Here is a 20,310-nt window from a genome sequence, read left to right on the forward strand (position 1 = left end):
GTCTATGTGAAATCTCACACAAGCTGAGATCACCTCCCCTGTGACATCAGTAGCAGCCTGTGTTTTGTTTTTGTTTTTTTATCTCCTCCACCAGTCTGCCGGATTCTGTCCCGGCAATATGAAAGGAAGGGAGGGGTTCCTCCAATAAATGTAAAATATTTTATATTTGTCGTCATGCAGCTGAAAAAAGGCTGCTATTGATTATTATAAGTTAGAAAATAGATTTTATTTCTGAAATGTTGTATTTTTAATTTGGGTCCACTTTAACAACAGGGAGGATTCTCACTGTTTTACCGAGTGGCGGACCAATGAGGAACCCTCCCTGTAGCTAGGCAGGATTCTCACTGCAGTCCAATGGTAGCCAGCTTCTGCCGGGACTCAGATCTATACACCGGCCGAGTGTCCCATGCAGTAAAGCCAGGGGATGGTGGTAGCAGCAACACACAGGACCACAATGACAGGGGAACGTATGCACAGCGGTGATTAGTGGGAACAGGCCGACAGGCACACGGCAGGGCACAGTGTATCCTCTCACCGCTGTGCACCCGGTACAGCGCCCAGCCTCACAGCTAGTTTATTTGTGAATGACAGCAGGGACTGCAAAGTACAGCAGCAGCGCAGTAAGCATTTTACCTGCTTCGGCGCTGGGTCCAATCAGTCCCCTCCTGAAGCCCCGCGACCTCCCTCACTTCAGCCCTGGTCTTCTGCACATTGCGTGATGACTGAAGATCAGGATGGAGAAGGAGGGCAGCTGCAGGAGAGGACAGACTGGACCCAGCACTGGAATAGGTAAAATACTAACTGCTCGTCTAATTAGTCCCTTACAGAATCCCCTCTGTCTCCCTCTTCAGCAGTGGTCTTCTGCACACTGCGTGATGACTGGAGACCAGAATAGAGAAGGAGAAGGGCAGCTGTAGGCGAGGACAGAGTGGACCCAGCACTGGAATAGGTAAAATACTAACTGCTCGTCTAATCAGTCCCTTACAGAATCCCCTCTGTCTCCCTCTATTCAGCCCTGGTCTTCTGCACATTGCATGATGACTGAAGACCAGGATGAAGGAGGAGGGCAGCTGCAGGAGAGGACAGACTGGACCCAGCGCTGGAATAGGTAAAATACTAACTGCTCGTCTAATCAGTCCCCTACTGAATCCCCTCTGTCTCCCTCTTCAGCAGTGGTCTTCTGCACACTGCGTGATGACTGGAGACCAGAATAGAGAAGGAGAAGGGCAGCTGTAGGCGAGGACAGAGTAGACCCAGCACTGGAATAGGTAAAATACCAACTGCTCGTCCAATCAGTCCTCTACTGAAGTGCCTCAATCTTCCTCGCTTCAGCCCTGGTCTTCTGCACATTGCGTGATGACTGAAGACCAGAATAGAGGAGGGCAGCTGCAGGAGAGGACAGACTGGACCCAGTGCTGGAATAGGTAAAATACTAACTGCTCGTCCAATCAGTCCTCTACTGAATCCCCTCTGTCTCCCTTACTTCAGCCCTGGTCTTCTGCACATTGCATGATGACTGAAGACCAGGATAGAGAAGGAGGGCAGCTGCAGGAGAGGACAGACTGGACCCAGCGCTGGAATAGGTAATATACTAACTGCTTGTCCAATCAGTCCCCTACTGAATCCCCTCTGTCTCCCTCTATTCAGCCCTTGTCTTCTGCACATTGCGTGATGACTGAAGACCAGAATAGAGGAGGGCAGCTGCAGGAGAGGACAGACTGGACCCAGCGCTGGAATAGGTAAAATACTAACTGCTCGTCCAATCAGTCCCCTACTGAAGTGCCTCAATCTTCCTCACTTCAGCCCTGGTCTTCTGCACACTGCGTGATGACGGAAGACCAGGATAGAGAAGGAGGGCAGCTGCAGGAGAGGACAGACTGGACCCAGTGCTGGAATAGGTAAAATACTAACTGCTCGTCCAATCAGTCCCCTACTGAATCCCCTCTGTCTCCCTCTATTCAGCCCTGGTCTTCTGCACACTGCGTGATGACTGAAGACCAGAATAGAGGAGGGCAGCTGCAGGAGAGGACAGACTGGACCCAGCGCTGGAATAGGTAAAATACTAACTGCTCGTCCAATCAGTCCCCTGCTGAAGTGCCTCAATCTTCCTCACTTCAGCCCTGGTCTTCTGCACACTGCGTGAGGACTGAAGACCAGGATAGAGAAGGAGGGCAGCTGCAGGAGAGGACAGACTGGACCCAGCGCTGGAATAGGTAAAATACTAACTGCTCGTCTAATCAGTCCCTTACAGAATCCCCTCTGTCTCCCTCTATTCAGCCCTTGTCTTCTGCACATTGCGTGATGACTGAAGACCAGAATAGAGGAGGGCAGCTGCAGGAGAGGACAGACTGGACCCAGTGCTGGAATAGGTAAAATACTAACTGCTCGTCCAATCAGTCCCCTACTGAATCCCCTCTGTCTCCCTTACTTCAGCCCTGGTCTTCTGCACATTGCGTGATGACTGAAGACCAGGATGGAGAAGGAGGGCAGCTGCAGGAGAGGACAGACTGGACCCAGCACTGGAATAGGTAAAATACTAACTGCTCGTCCAATCAGTCCTCTACTGAAGTGCCTCAATCTCCCTCACTTCAGCCCTGGTCTTCTGCACATTGCATGATGACCGAAGACCAGGATAGAGGAGGGCAGCTGCAGGAGAGGACAGACTGGACCCAGCGCTGGAATAGGTAAAATACTAACTGCTCGTCTAATCAGTCCCTTACAGAATTCCCTCTGTCTACCTCTATTCAGCCCTTGTCTTCTGCACATTGCGTGATGACTGAAGACCAGAATAGAGGAGGGCAGCTGCAGGAGAGGACAGAGTGGACCCAGCGCTGGAATAGGTAAAATACTAACTGCTCGACCAATCAGTCCTCTACTGAAGTGCCTCAATCTCCCTCACTTCAGCCCTGGTCTTCTGCACATTGCGTGATGACTGAAGACCAGGATGGAGAAGGAGGGTAGCAGATCGGACCCGGCACTGGAACAGGTAAGATACTGCTTTACTGCATTTCTCTGCGTCTGGAGGAGGGAGGGGATTAGAACAAAGCTGGTGGTTTCTGCATTTTTTTGGGGGGGTACAACATTTTTTTTTTTATTGAGGATACGTTACACATACCAGAATCATACATGACATATCAGGAAGAATTTACCATACAAAGTGTAGTCAAAATATTCTAAGCATAATATCCTCAATGTTTATTTTTTACTTTTTTTTTCCATACAACGGAACAGATGGAGGAGCTTATATTGCATCAATTTCTATTTCAATTTTAGTACCTTAATCAAGTTAAACTAGTTAAAGAAAGAAAAGAAAAATGTGCCCGTGTGGATGACAAGATAGATAAGGAAGCAATTTAAAGCGACATTGTCACCATAAAAATCAAATTTCAACAGCAACTGGTCTGAGTGTATTAAGTGATAAAGATGCTAATCCTGCATTCAAAACTTGCAAAACAGTTTCTGCTGTTATGGTTTGTAGTGATCACATACTTTAGGAGCACTGGCCCTAGTGCCAAACAGTGCCAAAGAGTTGAATGCTGGGAGTTCTTTTTATCTATAATATATTCCTCCTCTTCCATTTATTTCCCTGCCTAGCTGCTTATCTGAAACACCCTCTGATTACTTGTGTTTACAAGCAAGGCTGAGGTGACTCAGGGATTGGAGGATAAGACAGTGCAGTTGTTAGTATACACCTCAGTGGGAGTGTCTGAAGACTCTGGGAGGAGGGCAGCTAATGAATACACAATGAGCAAGAGAAGGGAGGAGGGAACAAGATTCAGGGAGGATATGATGTCAGCATTAGCTTGGCAAGATGGCCACTGCCTAGAATAGGACTTTCTGCTTTTCCTTTATAAAATTCACAGGAATCATTACGTGGATAGGACAATACATCTGTTATGTAAGTAGAAGAAGTATTTATCTACTTATATATGTGTTTTTTATTTCTAGGTTAGCATGGGTGTCGCTTGTTCTTTAATGCCGAAGCTGGGTTCCACTATGGGGCGCATAAGGATAATTTGGAGTTACAGCGATCGCTGGACCTCGAATTACATCTCCCTCCGAGTTGCAACACTTGGAGGCGGAGTAGTATTTAACGCCGCCGGGAATCTGAGCGGTAGCAGAGAGAGACGTCATTTGGTTCACCGGAAGCGCAAAAACACGTACGCTGATTACAAGGCCCCCAAAACTGTTCTATTTTTACGGCTATTGAGCATCATTTCAGAGACCGTGATGTGGGGCCGGAGGCAGACTGAGCACTCATTTTACACGTTTTTAGACTTGTGGCCCTTGTAGTTGTTGCTTGTACAGATTGTGGACAAAAATAAAGTATTTGTCATTTTTCATCCATATTTCAGGGTTGTTTCTTTCCTAATTCTCAGCACTAAAACGGATTGGGGGTGGCAGGCTCTGGCCCCTTCAAGTACCAGAACCTTTTTTTAATTCTGCATTTTTGCGATTGGGTCACAGTGATCAGGAGGCCTGGGACCAAGGAAAACTGCCCCTGACCAATGTACAGAACTCCGCTGTCTTTACACGTGAGTTCAGTGCCGGCGGGATAGTGTGATCGCATCCCATGCCGGCGTTAAAACTGCGCCACATCAGGCGAATGGTGCCCATACATATTACAATTTGCTAAAAAAAAAATTCAGATTATTTTGTTCAATTATTCCATTAGATCAAATAAAGATTTTTCCAACAAATTTGATCGGATTTTAATTAAAAAAAAAAAAAAAAAAAAACGGGATAATCGTTTGTTTTTCTTTATTGAAAAAAAAAAAATAAAAATATTATTTTCTACTTTTATTCAATTTGATCGTTTTGGTCGAATGTACAGGAAAATCTAACATTTTTACTGTACCGTGTATGGGCACCATTAGGCACCATTAGACAGACACAAATGCGGTGTAGTTTTCACCATCGGTGGTTCTAAACCGGTTAAAGGGGAACCCGAGGTGAGAGGTACATGGAGGCTGCCATATTTATTTCCTGTTAAACAATACCAGTTGCCTGGCAGCCCTGCTGGTCTATTTGGCTGCAGTAGTGTCTGAATCACACCAGAAACAAGCATGCAGCTAATCTTGCCAGATCTGACAATAATATCAGAAACACCTAGACTGCTGCATGCTTGTTCAGGGGCTATGGCTAAAAGTATTACAGGCAGAGGATCAGCAGGATAGCCAGGAACTGGTATTGCTCATAAGAAAATAAATATGGCAGCCTCCATTTTACTCTCACCTCGGTTTTACTTTAAACAAGGTAAGTTGCCTGGCTGTCCTGCTGATCCTCTGCCAGTAATAATCAAGAATAATTTAGCCACAGCCCCTCAACAAGCATGCAGAAGTCAGGCTAGATTTGCTGCATGCTTGTTTCAGGTGTGTAATTCAGACACTACCGCAGCCAAAAAGATCAGCAGGGCAGCCAAAAAACAGAAATATGGCAGCCCCTCTCACTTCAGGTACCCTTTAAACCAGGGGTCCCCAAACATTTTGGCCAAGGGCCGGGTCAACATCCTTCAGACTGCTGGGGGGCCGGAGTACAGATAAAATGATGTAGAAGGCTTTGTGGGCCAGACAGTGAAGCATACCCAGGTGACAACAACCTGCAGTGGACAGCAGTGTCATCTGATGTGCAATGTGATTGGAAACCAGCGAATGACTGCTTTCTGGCTTCCATGTGGATGGGTGGTGCCAGCACTGCTATTCTATATGTGGACCACCAATATTTAAAGATGTAGCTTGCCGCATCTATATGTAATACATTTTTGTGTGTGGGGGCTGGTAAAAAAGCCTCAGGGGGCCACATTCGGACAGCGGGCCTTAATTTGAGGACCACTGCTTTAAACGCTGGATGTAAGCACAAAAGGAGACTCATGGGTATACTTGCCTGTCCTCGGGGTGCCAGTCGCAGCAGAACACGGGTCCATTGTGCGCGGTGAACATTCGCTCATAGCGGTCCGGCCTGCGGATGTCCCACAACTGTACATTGCCGTTCTCGAAGGAAGCCGCGAAGGTGAAATAATCGCGGATGCTGAACTGTACGTCTCTGACGCTCTCCGACTGACCTGTAAATAGCATTATACGGTAAGGCAAGCAATAATGACAGCTAGACCGTTTACACTGCATCTCTACACATATGGAACGCTACATTGGTGACCAGGATGGAAGACAACAGAGCATTAAAAATAGTATTTATTATTTTCAGTCCCTCCCATTTGTAAACCTTTAGCAGTAATTTATTTAGAGGCTTGCAAGTGCTCAAAGACAATTTATTTTAGAACTTTTTTTTTATTTTATTTCTTATTTGTTACATTTCCTTTGCTTCTAATTAGTACTGATGTAATATGTATTTATGGCCATTTGTCACTAGGGGGCAGTGTGAGACAATAACAGAGGACTTCTGCTTTCAGGTTCTATATATTCTGCTAGTAGAGAGAGATAAAAGCATTCCAAGAATTTACAGCACGAGTTCTGCCGACTTAAGGTCAAAAGCAGAGCACTTATCTCACACGAGATAACTCTACTGAAGCTGCTGTTGGGGTAATCAGGTGGATATCACTGATTAATTTTTACCCACCGCCTTACAATTACTTTTATGGTCTAAAATGCCCATACATTGCTTGATTTTTCATAGAGCGATTAAGGCCCCGTTCACACTGCACGCATTGCCGTCCGGATTTCAGGAACGCGTGCAAGAGGCAGACATATACGATATCAGAAAGTGCATAGACTGCACTGCCTGATGTTCACACTGCATGCGTTCCGGACCAGGGCGGTCAGCGAAACGCATGCTGCACGCATTTTTTAACAAAACGCGCGGCTGTCCCATTCACTTTCAGCCACGCATAGAAACGCAGATGCCGTGAGTTAGTACGCGTTGCGTTCCGAACGCACAGCCATCCGTGCTTCATGATGTGAACAGGGCCTCACAGAACGTGTCACTAGACTGCAGGCTAGCGACTGTCAACTGTGGGATCGAATCCTGATCGCTCTAGAGCAGTGATGGCTAACCTCTGCACTCCGGCTGTGGTGGAACTACAAGTCCCATGAGGCACTGCAATACTCTGACAGCTCTACGCATTACTCGGGGAGACAGAGGCATGATGGGATTTGTAGTTTTGTCACGGCTGGAGTGCCAAGGTTAGCCATCACTGCTCTAGAGATACTTCTCATGTGTGTAAGAGGCATAATGCTGGGAATGCCACATGAGTTTTTTCGGCAGATAAATGGCTCACTAGATAATTTCCGACAGGTCCGATCTGATTTCAATAATTTTTCTGATCGATTTTCCCACAGAAGTGAAAAACGATCAGAAAGTAAATCTGCCCAAGAAAACCTCACCGTGTATGGCCAGCATTACAGTAGTTGTGCATGTGTACTCAGCTGTCTGGTCTGTTGAATCAGTCATTGCTTGCTTAGCTCTCTTGCAGACTCCAGTGATAAAGTTCCCCCTCCCCCTGTTGTGTTCTGTGTACCTTATCTTGATACCTAGACACACACAAACAAGACTGAGGCTGCAGGTAGGGCCATCTGTTAATTAATGTAGTAGCGGCCGCGCTTGTGAAGTATCGAGGTCGCAAAGAAATAGAGGTCACCTGAAAAGGTGCTGACGGAGTCCTTTTTCCGCAGATCGAAGCACTTCATGTAGCCATCTTGGGATCCGCTGAGCAGCATGTAGACTTCAGTAGGGTGAAAGCAGACTTTGTTTACTGTCCTCTTATGTTCCGTAAACAGCTGGTCTTGCTTGTTCCTGGACGGTTTCCCCAAGTTCCACGTCACCACCACGCCATTGGTGGCCGCCGTGGCTAAAAGATTCTCGTCCATCTGGTGCCACACTACGTCGGCGCAGCTGAAGTTCAGGGAAGGCCTCCGGCCTACCCGCAAGTTTAGCTTCTCCGCGAAGTGATCCTCCTCCATGGAGTAAATCTTGAAGATGTTGCGTCCGGCCACCACCACTTGGGCGGCGTCCCTGCAGACGCTGATGGCGTTTGCAGGGGCGTCGAGATGGCAATACATGGTGCGGCCTGTCAGGGTGTTGCCGCCCAGGGCCGTGGTGACTCTCGCCATTTTCTCCATGGCGGGCACCCGGCCACCGGCCCCCTTCCAGACTCCGCTGAAGGTCTCCAAAAGAGCGGTTTCTGCAAGCCAATAAGGAAAAAGAGGACAAAGACTCCGATAGGCGGGCGGCCCACACACGTTCCTTCCAGAAAGCCCCTACATGTGTCGTGCGACACTGCGAGGTACCGGTCCGATGAATGGCCTCAGCCAAGTTTCAATACATGCCAAACATCAAGACTGGGGAAGAACAAGACAAAATAAAAATAGTTAAAATGTTTTACATCATACAAACTAAAGCCATACGTAGATTTAAAGTTTCCAAACCGGTTCCAAAAATCAGTGGTTTACCGCTATATATGATCAATAAGATATAAATAATTCTGAGTTGATGTAGGATTCAGAACATTTTGTAGGGAAATTTGTGCGGCTGGAAAGTGGACCTATTGAATTCAGTAAAAATTTAAATAATCCTGCAACAACTCTGAATTGTTTGCATCACATTGACCAGGAAGGATTGGGAGCAGGTAAGGTTATGGGAAGCATCGGGGGACAGGTAAGGTTATGGGAAGCATCGGGGGACAGGTAAGGTTATGGGAAGCATCGGGGAAAACAGGTAAGGTTATGGGAAGCATCGGGGAAAACAGGTAAGGTTATGGGAAGCATCGGGGGACAGGTAAGGTTATGGGAAGCATTGGGGACAGGTAAGGTTATGGGAAGCATTGGGGACAGGTAAGGTTAGGGGAAGCATTGGGGACAGGTAAGGTTAGGGGAAGCATTGGGGACAGGTAAGGTTAGGGGAAGCATTGGGGACAGGTAAGGTTAGGGGAAGCATTGGGGACAGGTAAGGTTAGGGGAAGCATTGGGAGACAGGTAAGGTTAGGGGAAGCATTGGGAGACAGGTAAGGTTATGGGAAGCATCGGGGGACAGGTAAGGTCAAGGGGAAAGAGAAGATAAGGTTGTAGAAGTGTTTGGCGAATGAGTGTCCCCCCTCAGCACAAGAGCTCCCCCTCCCCACCACAGGAGCTCCCCTTCTCAGCAGCATATAGTCTCCCCTCCTCAGCACAGGAAAATATCCCCCTTCCCAGCAAGCACCGGGGATCCTCTCCTTAGCACAGGGTCTCCCCCTCACCAGCAGAACAGTGGCTCCCCTCCTAGGCACAGGGTCTCCCCTCCCCAGCAGTACAGGGGCTCCTCTCCTGAGCACAGGCCCCCCCTCCCCAGCAGCACAGGGTCTCCCCCTCCCCAGCAGAACAGGGGCTCCACTCCCAGGGGCTCCTCTCCTGAGCACAGGATCCCTCCAGCAGCACAGGGTCTCCCCAGCAGCACAGGAAGAGCTCCCCCTCCCCAGCAGCACAGGGTCTCCCTAGCAGCACAGGTTCCCCCCTCTCCCCAGCAGCACAGGGGCCCCCCGTCACACACCTGAACTCCCCGCAGTGACAGTGGCGGAGCTCGGACAGCTCAGCGCCCAGCACTACACCGGACCCTCCCCGGCCACCATCGCCAGATGATCAGCACTGCGACCGGAAGCTGCTGCGCTGGAGCGTTCCGTGCCTCTATGGCGCCCCCGCCGCTGTGCACTGCACATATAGTTCCGCTGTGAGAGGTTCCGCCCGCCCTGCTGGGGGCGCCACAGCGAGCTGCTCCCCCGGGATGGCGGCCAGGCGGGCCCTGTCTCCTCTGATACTGCCCAGGGTGGGTGCAGATCACAGCAAGCGGCCCCAGTGCGGGGGGGGAATCCTCTGCCAGATACTGAGAGTGGAGGAGAGTGAAGGTGTGGGGGGCTTATTTCCCACACTTCCGGTCCTGACAAGAACTGGGCACACTTCCCTGCCAAGCTCTAAAGCTCTGTGCTCATATAGTAGATGAAACTCTGCTGAGGCAGCTGATAATCCTCCTTCGCTGCTCGGCTGCTGACCGTCTTCGCGGATCGCTGGCGACGTGACGGTGAGAGCGTTGGTCTCCATACTAAGGTGTCATTCACACTAGGGGCGTTGCTGTACGCTTTTCACAGAAGTCTGCTCTCCCGGCCGGCCTCTGGCGCGCAGCTCACCGGACGATCCTCCTGCAGTCTCCCGCGCTGAGAGGAATAGCAGGGCTACGGGAAGATGGCGCTCGAAGCCCTGTACTGGAGACACAAATAGTCTCCAGTACAGGGCTTCGGACGCCATCTTCCCGTAGCTCTGCCTGTCGGAAGACTTTGCGGGCCATGAACTGGCGCGGCGTCTATTAGAGTCCGGGATGTCCCGCGGCTAAAAGCGGGACGTTTCCTGGGACATAGCGCAGCCTGGGACAGGGGACCACTAAATCCAGGACCTGTCCCGGATAAAGCAGGACGTATGGTCACCATACCTCCTTCCGGGTTGAAGGAGGAAGTGTTTGTAGTCATGTGACGCGGCTTGGAAATGCAGCATAGGAGGCGCCGTGGGACGGATGAAAGAAGATGTATGCTGGGTAAGTTTAACACCCCCGCCCCCCCTACACAGCCGCTCAGCTGCAGTAATTAGGAGGATGAAATCCGAATGAAACCTATTCGGATTTCATCCGGTTTTTAATCCGCCGCTCATCCCTGCCTGTGCGCTTTTCTAAGTACAGCTTTTTACATTGATTCTAATGTACCACATTCATATCTATGCGTTGCGTTACTATCCGTTTGAGAAACGTGGTGTTGCAGGCATTTCTGTGCGGTGAGCTGTGCGGTGAGCTGTGAAGCGCACAGCAATGCAAGCGAATAGAGATGTGTTTTTTAAACCCTAATTTAAAAAAAATTAAATGAAAAAAATCTTTATTGACAATTGCTACATCAAATAAGCAAAACGCATGCTGAACAAAAACACTTTTAAGTGCATGTAAAACGCATGGCTCCGGTTAAAAAAAAAAAAAAGCACCGCAACACATTGAAACGCATTATGAAACGCGCATCAACGCATGCGGTTTTTATCATGACCTTAAAGCACACCTGAACTCAGACCGTGGTTCTCAGAACCGTTCAGCCGCGATCAGCCTCGGTAACAGGCTCAGTCGGGTCCAGTCTGGGTCTTCAGCGCATGCACGGACCTCCCGCACATGCGCAGTAGACCCGGACTGACAAGCCTGTTACCGGGGCTGATCGCGGCTCAATGGCTCCGCTGCTGCTATTAGCCTCTCACTGCACGTGGGATACGACATGGCAGGCATCGTCCACCAAGGCCGGAGGATCCTTCTTTTCACATGGCAGCCCTGGATCCCCATGGGCCCTGGAGAGCTTGGTTTTCTCTCCACCAGTCCTGGCTCTGTGTGCTTCGGCTGTCGGGGTTTTTGCGGCCGCCATCCAGGCGGACTCTCGGCCCATTTCTCCATCGAGGGATCCCTTTCACTGCCGCGGCCTCGGGGAGATCCACGCACATCAGTTGGACTGATTGTCGGACCCAGGGGTGTCTTTTTTGATCTGCAGCCCCAAAGGTCCCTGCCTCTGTCCCTCTCTTCTTGCCTTGGTTCTTCTCTTGTCTCTCTTAGCTATCCTTTATCTCTCTCTTTCTCTATCCACTCTCTTCCTGGACACACTGCGGGGCAGCTGGAACTGCTGTGGAGCGAGCGAGCGCCGTCAGTAGTTGGCAGGCTACTCCCCTCACATAGCACTCCAGATTCCCCACGCGTCCTTCACTACGGTCATAGGGATATGTATATATAGGTATATGCTTACTTGTACTACTGTATCTGATTGTAGGTGTTGATTGCATGCATGTGTTTGTAACATCTCCGACCCTGTATGAGCCAAAAATAATTCCGGGTACAACCCCCGTTGTACTCAGCGAAATAAATATGATTCTGATGATTCTGATTCTGGCAGACCGCGGGAGGACAGCGAGGGACTCGCTTGTGTTTATGAAGCGGGAGGAAGCCCCGGGTAAGTATCGATTAGTTGTATTACTTAGTCTCTGGTTCCCTTTAACTTTTACACTATCCAGCCACAAACTCAGCCATACTGCCTATGTAGTAAGCCAGAGATGATTGTGCAGGAGCGCCTCTGTACTTCTGCTCATTTGTGGCTGTGTTTGTGCGGGTGCAGTACGGCCACTATGTGCCAGAAAAGGGACAATTACAAATTGGCTTGATTACTGATGACATGCATCATATGATTTTTTCTACCAAAGTGTAAAAAAGGACACTTTTCTTCGTGATCTTTTTATAATAATGGCTTCGCCAAATGTGTCTCTCTCACACAGGGCAGCCATCGGGGGTGGGGGGGGCAACTGACACTGCAGTGAGAGGCCCCGGGCCCCCTAAAGCGCTGGAAGGGCCACATGTGCTGGCTGTGGCTCACTAACCAGCACACCGCGTTCCAGCACTGAGAGGAGAGTGACATCAGCGCTTGAACATGGGGAGCAGATGAGTGAGCCCGCTACAGCGGACTTTCTATACTGGGGCACCACCTATATCTGGCTATAGGCTACCTATACTGGGCCACCACCAATACCTGGCTACCTATGCTGGGGCACCACCTCTACCTGGCTACCTATACTGGGGCTGGAACCACCTATACCTGGCTACCTATACTGAGGCTGGAACTACCTATACCTAGCTACCTATACTGGGGCACCACCTATATCTGGCTACCTATACTGGGGCACCACCTATACCTGGCTACCTATACTGAGGCTGGAACTACCTATACCTAGCTACCTATACTGGGGCACCACCTATATCTGGCTACAGGCTACCTATACTGGGCCACCACCTATACCTGGCTACCTATACTGGGACACCTATAAACTTGGCTACCTATACTGGGGTACCATCTATACTTTGCTACCTTTACTGAGGGCACCACCTATACTTGGCTACCTATACTGGGGCGCCTATAGTTTGCTGCCTATACTGGGGGCACCTGTACATGGCTAACCTATACTGGTAATCCACCCATACCAGGCTACCTATACTGGGGACAACTATACCAGGCTATGTATACCAGGGCACCACCTATAGTTGATACCTATACTGGGGCACCTGTATCTTGCTGGCCTATACTGGGGCACCAGCTATACCAGGCTACCTATGCTGGGGACATCTACACCAGGCTACCTATACTGGGGCACCACCTATAGCTGGCTACTTATACTGGGGGAATCTATACCTGGCTACCTATACTGGGGGCACCTGACCTAGCCTGGATACCTATACTGGGGGCATCTATACCTGGCTAGGGCAGGGGGACAAACTGAGACAGAAGGAGACAAGAGGTAACACAGGGGGATAAAAGAGACACGGGGAATAGAGGCGGACAAAAGTGGAACATGGAGAAAGGAGTTGAGACGGGAACATGAGGTCACACAGAGGGACACAAAAGAGGCACAAACTGAGGTGAGACAGAGGGGGACAAAAGAGGTACAGGAAGAAAAGAGGGGGACAAAAGAGAACAGATAAAGGGTAAGAACGGACCTACAAGTCCCTATCTCATTTGTTATCCGGGGACTACCTGTACTTTGCTAGTATTTGGCTCCACCCACAACATGCCATGGTCACGCCCACTTTTTGCCGCATCACACTGTGCATGCCGCTTTCTTCAGTGTCGGAGCCATGCACATTTTTCGCCGCAGCGCACGACACCGAGGTGGGGTGACTAGTGGGCGGGCACAGTAACCAGTGGGTGGGCCAGGCCTGATGATGTGCTAGGGGCCCCAAAATTTCTGATTGTGGCCCTGCTCTCACTTTCTTTGATCATGCAAAACAAAAAGTTTGCCTTCTTAATCATATGAGTGCAAGGAAATGTACATTCCTGACTGCAGTTCTCCCGATATACACAAGGTGGCAGACAAACACAATCATTTCTTCTCAGCCTGAAATAAAAAGTAATATACCGGTTGTACACAAGACCTATACTGAAAAAGAGGCAAGCCGATGGATATGACCCTGATCCAACCACCAATCTCTCGTTCATGTGCAGGGTCCTTCTGAACATATTGGACAAGAGCTTGTCGCATATGGTCTTGTAGAAGTGCTCCCTTCTGTATATGCAGGGCCGTTTTTACGCATAGGCAAGCCAGGCAAATGCCTGGGGATGACACTGTAGGTGGGGGTGCCACAGAGCTCGTCTCAGCACATTGTACTTTGTGGAATTCTTATAGCCAACTGCTAGGTTCATTAAGAAAGAGATGACTAGTACTTTTAACATCTAAAAAGGCACTGCTGTTTTGATTGTTACAACACGGTTTGGATTTCCAGGACAATATTCCTACCTGTAAACACCCAGGCTGTACATAAACACATACCTCCCAACATTTTAAGTGTTGAAAGTGGGACACTTAGGCCACACCCCTGGCCACACCCCCAACCCCCTAGTCACGCCCACCACATTTTTTAAACTAAATATTTTTAATTAATTACTCCCGAAAGGGAGGCGCATGAGGGTGCCAGTGGGTGGGGAGGAGGAGGGTGAGGGTGGCCAGAGAAGGGGGGGGGAACCGATCGAGGCACCAGGCCGGGGATGCGTACGCGGCATGGATGGCCGCCGCCATTAAACTTCTCCCTCCCTCCCTCCTATTATGCCCCCCAGTGTCCCCCTCCCACCGCAGAGTAAACAAATGTGCAGCGGAGCAGGCTGTAACTCTTACCATTGCCTCTCCGCTGCGTACCGGGATCCCATCTGGTCTTCTCGCTTCCTGTGACCACAGGAAGCAAGACCACAGGAAGCAAGAAGACCAGATGGGATCCCGGTACGCAGCAGAGAGGCAATGGTAAGAGTTACAGCCTGCTCCGCTGCACATTTGTTTACTCTGCGGGGGGAAGGTGACACTGGGGGGCATATTAGGAGGGAGGGAGGGAGAAGTTTAATGGTGGCTGCCATCCATGCCGCGTACGCATCCCGGGCTGGTGCCTCGATCGTTTTTTTTCCCCCTCTCTCCCCAGCGGCCAGGACAAAGGGAGGGTAGCGCGGGACAGCGGGACGGCCCCCCAAAATCGTGACGATCCCGCCGAAAACGGGGCGGTTGGGTGCTCTGTAAACAGCATAATTTTTATAAAGTGGATACATACCCCTCAAAACGGTTATTACTTATTTTGAGAAACAACGTTGTTTCTAAGTTAACTATCAATTTCTTATTGGTTCTCAGAAAACAAATTGATGTAAGTTATCTTCCTATTCTCAAGATTGGGGTAGGGAGACAAAAGGTGCCTTGCCTGGGGAGCCAAATGGGCATAAACGGCCCTGTGTGAATGAGCAGATACTTGCGACTGAGCGGGTGTGTTCATACTTACACATGCGCAGTACTGCCTCGCTTGTACACTGAGGTGACCATCGCTGGCCGTGCAGCCAGCTGCAGAGTGGTACAGCCAGAGACTTCCATCTACTTAGGTAAGCATCCAATTTTTTTTTTGAAGTACACCTGTTTACTTGTGTGTAAGGGCCGGTTCAGTCGGATGTCTGGCCGGCGTCGCGTTTGATGATGTGCGGGGGCTGCTGCGCGGTCGGGCTTTCAGTTGCCTTCGCATCGCAACCGGATGCGGTCGGCGTTTTTATTCCCCTAGGAGGACACTAGCCATCGCGGTTGGCCGCCTCTGGAAGCTACATGTAGCTTCAGGACGGCCACGAACGCAAGCGAAAATCGGGACCCGAACGCCGCGTTCGTGTAAAAGCTCAGTGTAAACGCTCCCATTCACTTGAATGGGAGCGTTTAACACGATGTTCCGAACGCTTGCGGTAAACGCTCCGCAAGCGTCCGTCTGAACCGGCCCTAAAGTCTTGCCTTGTACAAGTGTGACTGCACTGCACAGGTGCCAGTGAGTTTGCGCATGCGCAGTAACACAAAGCCACTTGTGCACAGAGAAGAAAGCCGTGCACGAGCAGCTCCATACTACTGCGCAGGAGCGAGCCGTGTATGCGCCACGCTGTGCGCCCATACTAATAGGCACGGGGAGCACAGCCATGAGCAATCTTACACAATAAAGTGGTATAAAACCCAACACTTCTTCTATGCTCTAAAAGATTATTTACAGCATATACATATATATATTATTTACAGCATATAATATACTACCATATTTTTTTTTTTTAGCAGAGCAGCATTCAAAGGGTTAAAACAAAGGACTTACTTTTTCAATAGAATGCTCCCTGCAGGGAGATCCACATCCAAGCTGGTGATAATGTTATCTTGTGTTTACTTAATTGTAGCAGAGAGGAATGTAAACATTCCCTGATTGTGCAGAAACGCCTTCTAAAGGGGGGCCATACATTAGCCGACCAACCAACCAATCGACCATCCAATTCGATTATTATAATCGAATTGGATGAAAATTGGTGCTGCCAAGTGCGGCGGTACGGCAGCCAAATTACGAACGAGCGACGAGACGACAAAACCCCCGCCGCAATGTATAAATGTATGTAGTGTAGTGCATTTATACATTACCTGTCCGGTGTCAGCCTCCACACAGTTTCCGTTCATCTCGCCGGGTTCCGCATACACGCCGGCGGCGCTATGTCTGACATCACAAAGGCGCATAGCGTCTGACGTGAGACGCTATGCGCCGTTAGCGTGTATGCAGCTTACTGGCGAGATGGGCGGATGGACCCGGCGAGCTGCTTCAGGCCAGGTAATGTATAAATGCACTACACTACACAGATTTATACATTTTGGGGGCAGCGGCGGGGCGGACGCGGCGGCTCAGCCGATTCCTGGATGAATTCATGCTGAAATCGGCTTGCAGTGTATGGGCAGATTCGACTACAGACAAATTTATCTCTAATCAGATTAGATTAGTGATAAATTTGTCTCTTGGTCGAATCTGCCCACAATCGTTCAATGTATGGCCACCTTTATGTGTCCAGAACACAGACAGCAGCTCAGAAATCACTACTGGGTACATTACAATATAAATACACCAGTTTTGAATAAAATGCAATGGCAGCTTTCAGAGCAAACGGTACTTTGGGAACTTGTCATTTCTAAATGACTAATAATACTTGTGCACAAACTGCACAAAAGCGAATATGATAACTGTATGGAATATAAAAACACATTTTTATTGAATATTATGTCAGAGTTTAATACCGCTTTAATGTCAAAGATTATTTTGAGGGTCCCAGCGCAGCGCAGGAGGGGTGTAGGGAGACCATCCAGTGGCTTCCCCTACTGGGGTAAGTATGTAACGTTTTGTTTTTTAACTGACTTCTGGGAGGTAGTAGTGCAGCACCAGCCACTGTTGCATTTCAGAGCTGCCACAGTGCTGCCCTGCAGTCAGCCATTGTTGCTTTGGGTAGAAACAGGAGGGGTAAAAGTCCTAGTTGGTGTTGTTCTGGCTCTTTTTCACTTTTGATTTCACAACGGAGGTCCACTTTAGCCTAAGGAACATGAATGGCGCATAGCTGGAAGTTAAATTATTCAGCACACCCATTTTATTCAGTAAAAATAAATTCTGAGTTGGTGCAGGACTATGCAGATTCTCTATGCAAATTATGTATGCAGCTAGAAAACAGACCAACGGAATCCCGTCAAGGTGGGATCAGACAGGTGAGTTCAGGCACTGCTGCTGCTCTGGTCATTTGGGAGGGGGGTAGCCCAACTGACGTTTTGTTGGGGGGGAGGGGTTATGCTTGTGATTTCATCTCCAACCCTTCTGGTGTTGGGGGAATCAGAGCACACCCTGGTCTCAGTACTTGGCTCTGATAGAACTCTGGCACTTTATTTGGCCAGAGGAAGTGGGTGCGGATCCACGAAACACATTGCCTGGGCTTATTAATAATCTATAATAATCTGAACATTTGTATAGCGCTTTTCTCCTGTCGGACTCAAAGCGCTCAAGAGCTGCAGCCACTGGGACGCGCTCAAGAGGACACCCTGCAGTGTTAGGGAGCAGTGGCGTACCTAGGGTATTTGACACCCGGTGCTGGATATCTACAGACACCCCCCCCCCCCCCCCCCCCAAATAAAAAAGGTAAAGTAGTGAGCGTGACAGCTAGACAGTGGTAGGATTAGCTTGTACGATCCCCTGAGGACAGTCAGTGACATGACTATGTACCTTGTACAGCGCTGCAGAAGATGTCAGTGCTATATAAATACATTATAAGAATATGGTAGGACATTGGACTATGACTATGGTATGATTAGATTGTTAGCTCTTCTGAGGATAGACATGACTATGTACTCTATAAAATGCTGCAGAAGAGGTCAGTGCTATATAAATACATAATAATATGGAAGCACATTAGACTATGGTAGGATTAGATTGTGAGCTCCTCTGAGGACAGTCAGTGACATGACTATGTACTCTGTAAAGTGCTGCAGAAGATGTCAGTGCTATATAAATACATAATAATATGGTAGGACATAAGACTAGGACTATGGTAGGATTAGATTGTGAGCTCCTCTGAGGACAGTCAATGACATGACTATGTACTCTGTAAAGTGCTGCAGAAGATGTCAGTGCTATATAAATACATAATAATAATATGGTAGGAAATAAGACTAGGACTATGGTAGGATTAGATTGTGAGCTCCTCTGAGGACAGTCAGGGACATGGCTATATACTCTGTAAAGTGCTGCAGAAGATGTCAGTGCTATATAAATACATAATAATAATATGGTAGGACATTAGACTATGATTATGGTATGATTAGATTGTTAGCTCCTCTGAGGACAGTCAGTGACATGACTATATACTCTGTAACGTTCTGCATAAGATGTCAGTGCTATATAAATACATAATAATAATATGGTAGGACATTACACTAGGCCTCAATTCACTAAGATCATGCTGGAGATAATAAGGCAAGAGAGTTCCTTAAGTTACCTCCTCTGTAGTTAATTTACCTCCTCTGTAGTTAATTTACCTCCTCTGTAGTTAATTTACCTCCTCTGTAGTTATTTTCACATGCAGTTAATTAACAGCCTGTCTTTAACTCTGGAGTTATTTTAAGGATTGAAGAGTTAACTTAAAGACAGAAGAGTTAACTTTAGGTTTGCCTGAGGTAAAATGTTTCCTGAGTACTACATGCCTTATCACCATGGTAACAACTGTAGAAGAGTTATTAAAGACAGGAGATAATCTTAGTGAATTGAGGCCATAGTCTATGGCAGGATTAGAGTGTGAGCTCCTCTGAGGACATTTAGTGACATAACTATGTACTTTGAAAAGTGCTGCAGAAGATGTCAGTGCTATATAAATACATAATGATAATAAGGTAGGGAAAAATGCTAGGCATACACGGTGCGTTCCGGTGGCTCGATTAGTCACCGGATCGACTCCCGGCACGTCCCAGCGCGTCCGCTCGTGTGCCCGAATCGATTACTGCTCATCCCGCTTATCTTCCGCTCTATTCCCTGCCATTGTCCGCCCGCAGGAATCGATCCATTCGTGATCGGACCTGTCGGATATTATCAATCGAGCACATCAGCGGCTCGATTGATAAGAAAGAAACGCACCGTGTATGCCTAGCATTACACTATGACTATGGTGGGGATTAGATTGTGAGCTCTTCTGAGCATAGTAAGGGACGGGACTTAGTAAGGACCCTTTTACACTTAGCACAATCTGTTACGGTGCAATTACACCACAACTGCAGAGCAATCGCACCACAATTGTCCCAAAAGGTTGCATCGCATGGTACTGTTGCGGTATGACCATACAGTGTCGCGTACTTTACAATAAAAGTATGCCTCACCACCAGGTTAAGCGCGCTGCGCGCATGACGCACTGCAGTTATTGTGTCACCCCAATGAGACTCGCCACAACACACTACACCGCAATCAGTTTGATAGTCACATAGGACTATCACTGCTTTTGTGACAGGATGCAGCGGCATAAGTGTGAAAGGGGACTAAAGTTCGACGTAAATGCCAGCACAATAACAATTATTATGGCACATAGTATTTTTAGGGGGGCCAGAAAATAAACAGAGAGAAGAAAGCTGAGGGGGATAGGGGAGTGAGGAAAAGATGGAAGATTGGAGAGACTGTATAGGCTATCTAGCAGGCCAGGCTGATACAGAACACTCAGCAGTCTCCATCCCCCAAGTCAGGTTACATTAATTACAGCTATTCAGTCCTTGCTCACATGGCCAGCTCAGGTGGTCACTGCAGTATCAGATAGCAGCCTTCCTGCAGAGCTCAGATCTCCCTGCAGCTAGGATGTGTGACAAGCTGCCCATATAGAGGGGACATGGCTCACTACACAGTGCTGAGCACTGGCAGGACAGCTCTCTGTGCTTCTGTAATCAGACACATAAGCACGTGTCTGATCCTCACAGCAACAAACTTTAAACTAGGAGACCCGGGAAGGGAAGTCAC

At 48.6% G+C, this 20,310-nt stretch overlaps 1 protein-coding gene across 1 annotated transcript in view; it reads right to left on the bottom strand.

Moving 5' to 3' along the window:
* Positions 1-9,595, bottom strand: part of WDR24 (WD repeat domain 24) — a 40,166-nt gene extending 30,571 nt beyond the window's left edge. Inside the window, exons 1-3 of the mRNA XM_068246438.1 lie at positions 9,475-9,595; positions 7,592-8,291; positions 5,884-6,061 (exon numbers count right to left, since the gene is read on the bottom strand). Of these exons, the coding sequence (XP_068102539.1) occupies positions 5,884-6,061; positions 7,592-8,072 (659 nt within the window). The 5' untranslated portion in view covers positions 8,073-8,291; positions 9,475-9,595. The remainder of the gene's footprint in view (positions 1-5,883; positions 6,062-7,591; positions 8,292-9,474) is intronic.
* Positions 9,596-20,310: the final 10,715 nt, after the last annotated feature.

The sequence above is a fragment of the Hyperolius riggenbachi genome, chromosome 7, assembly GCF_040937935.1.
Source record: "Hyperolius riggenbachi isolate aHypRig1 chromosome 7, aHypRig1.pri, whole genome shotgun sequence".
NCBI classification, from domain to species: domain Eukaryota; kingdom Metazoa; phylum Chordata; class Amphibia; order Anura; family Hyperoliidae; genus Hyperolius; species Hyperolius riggenbachi.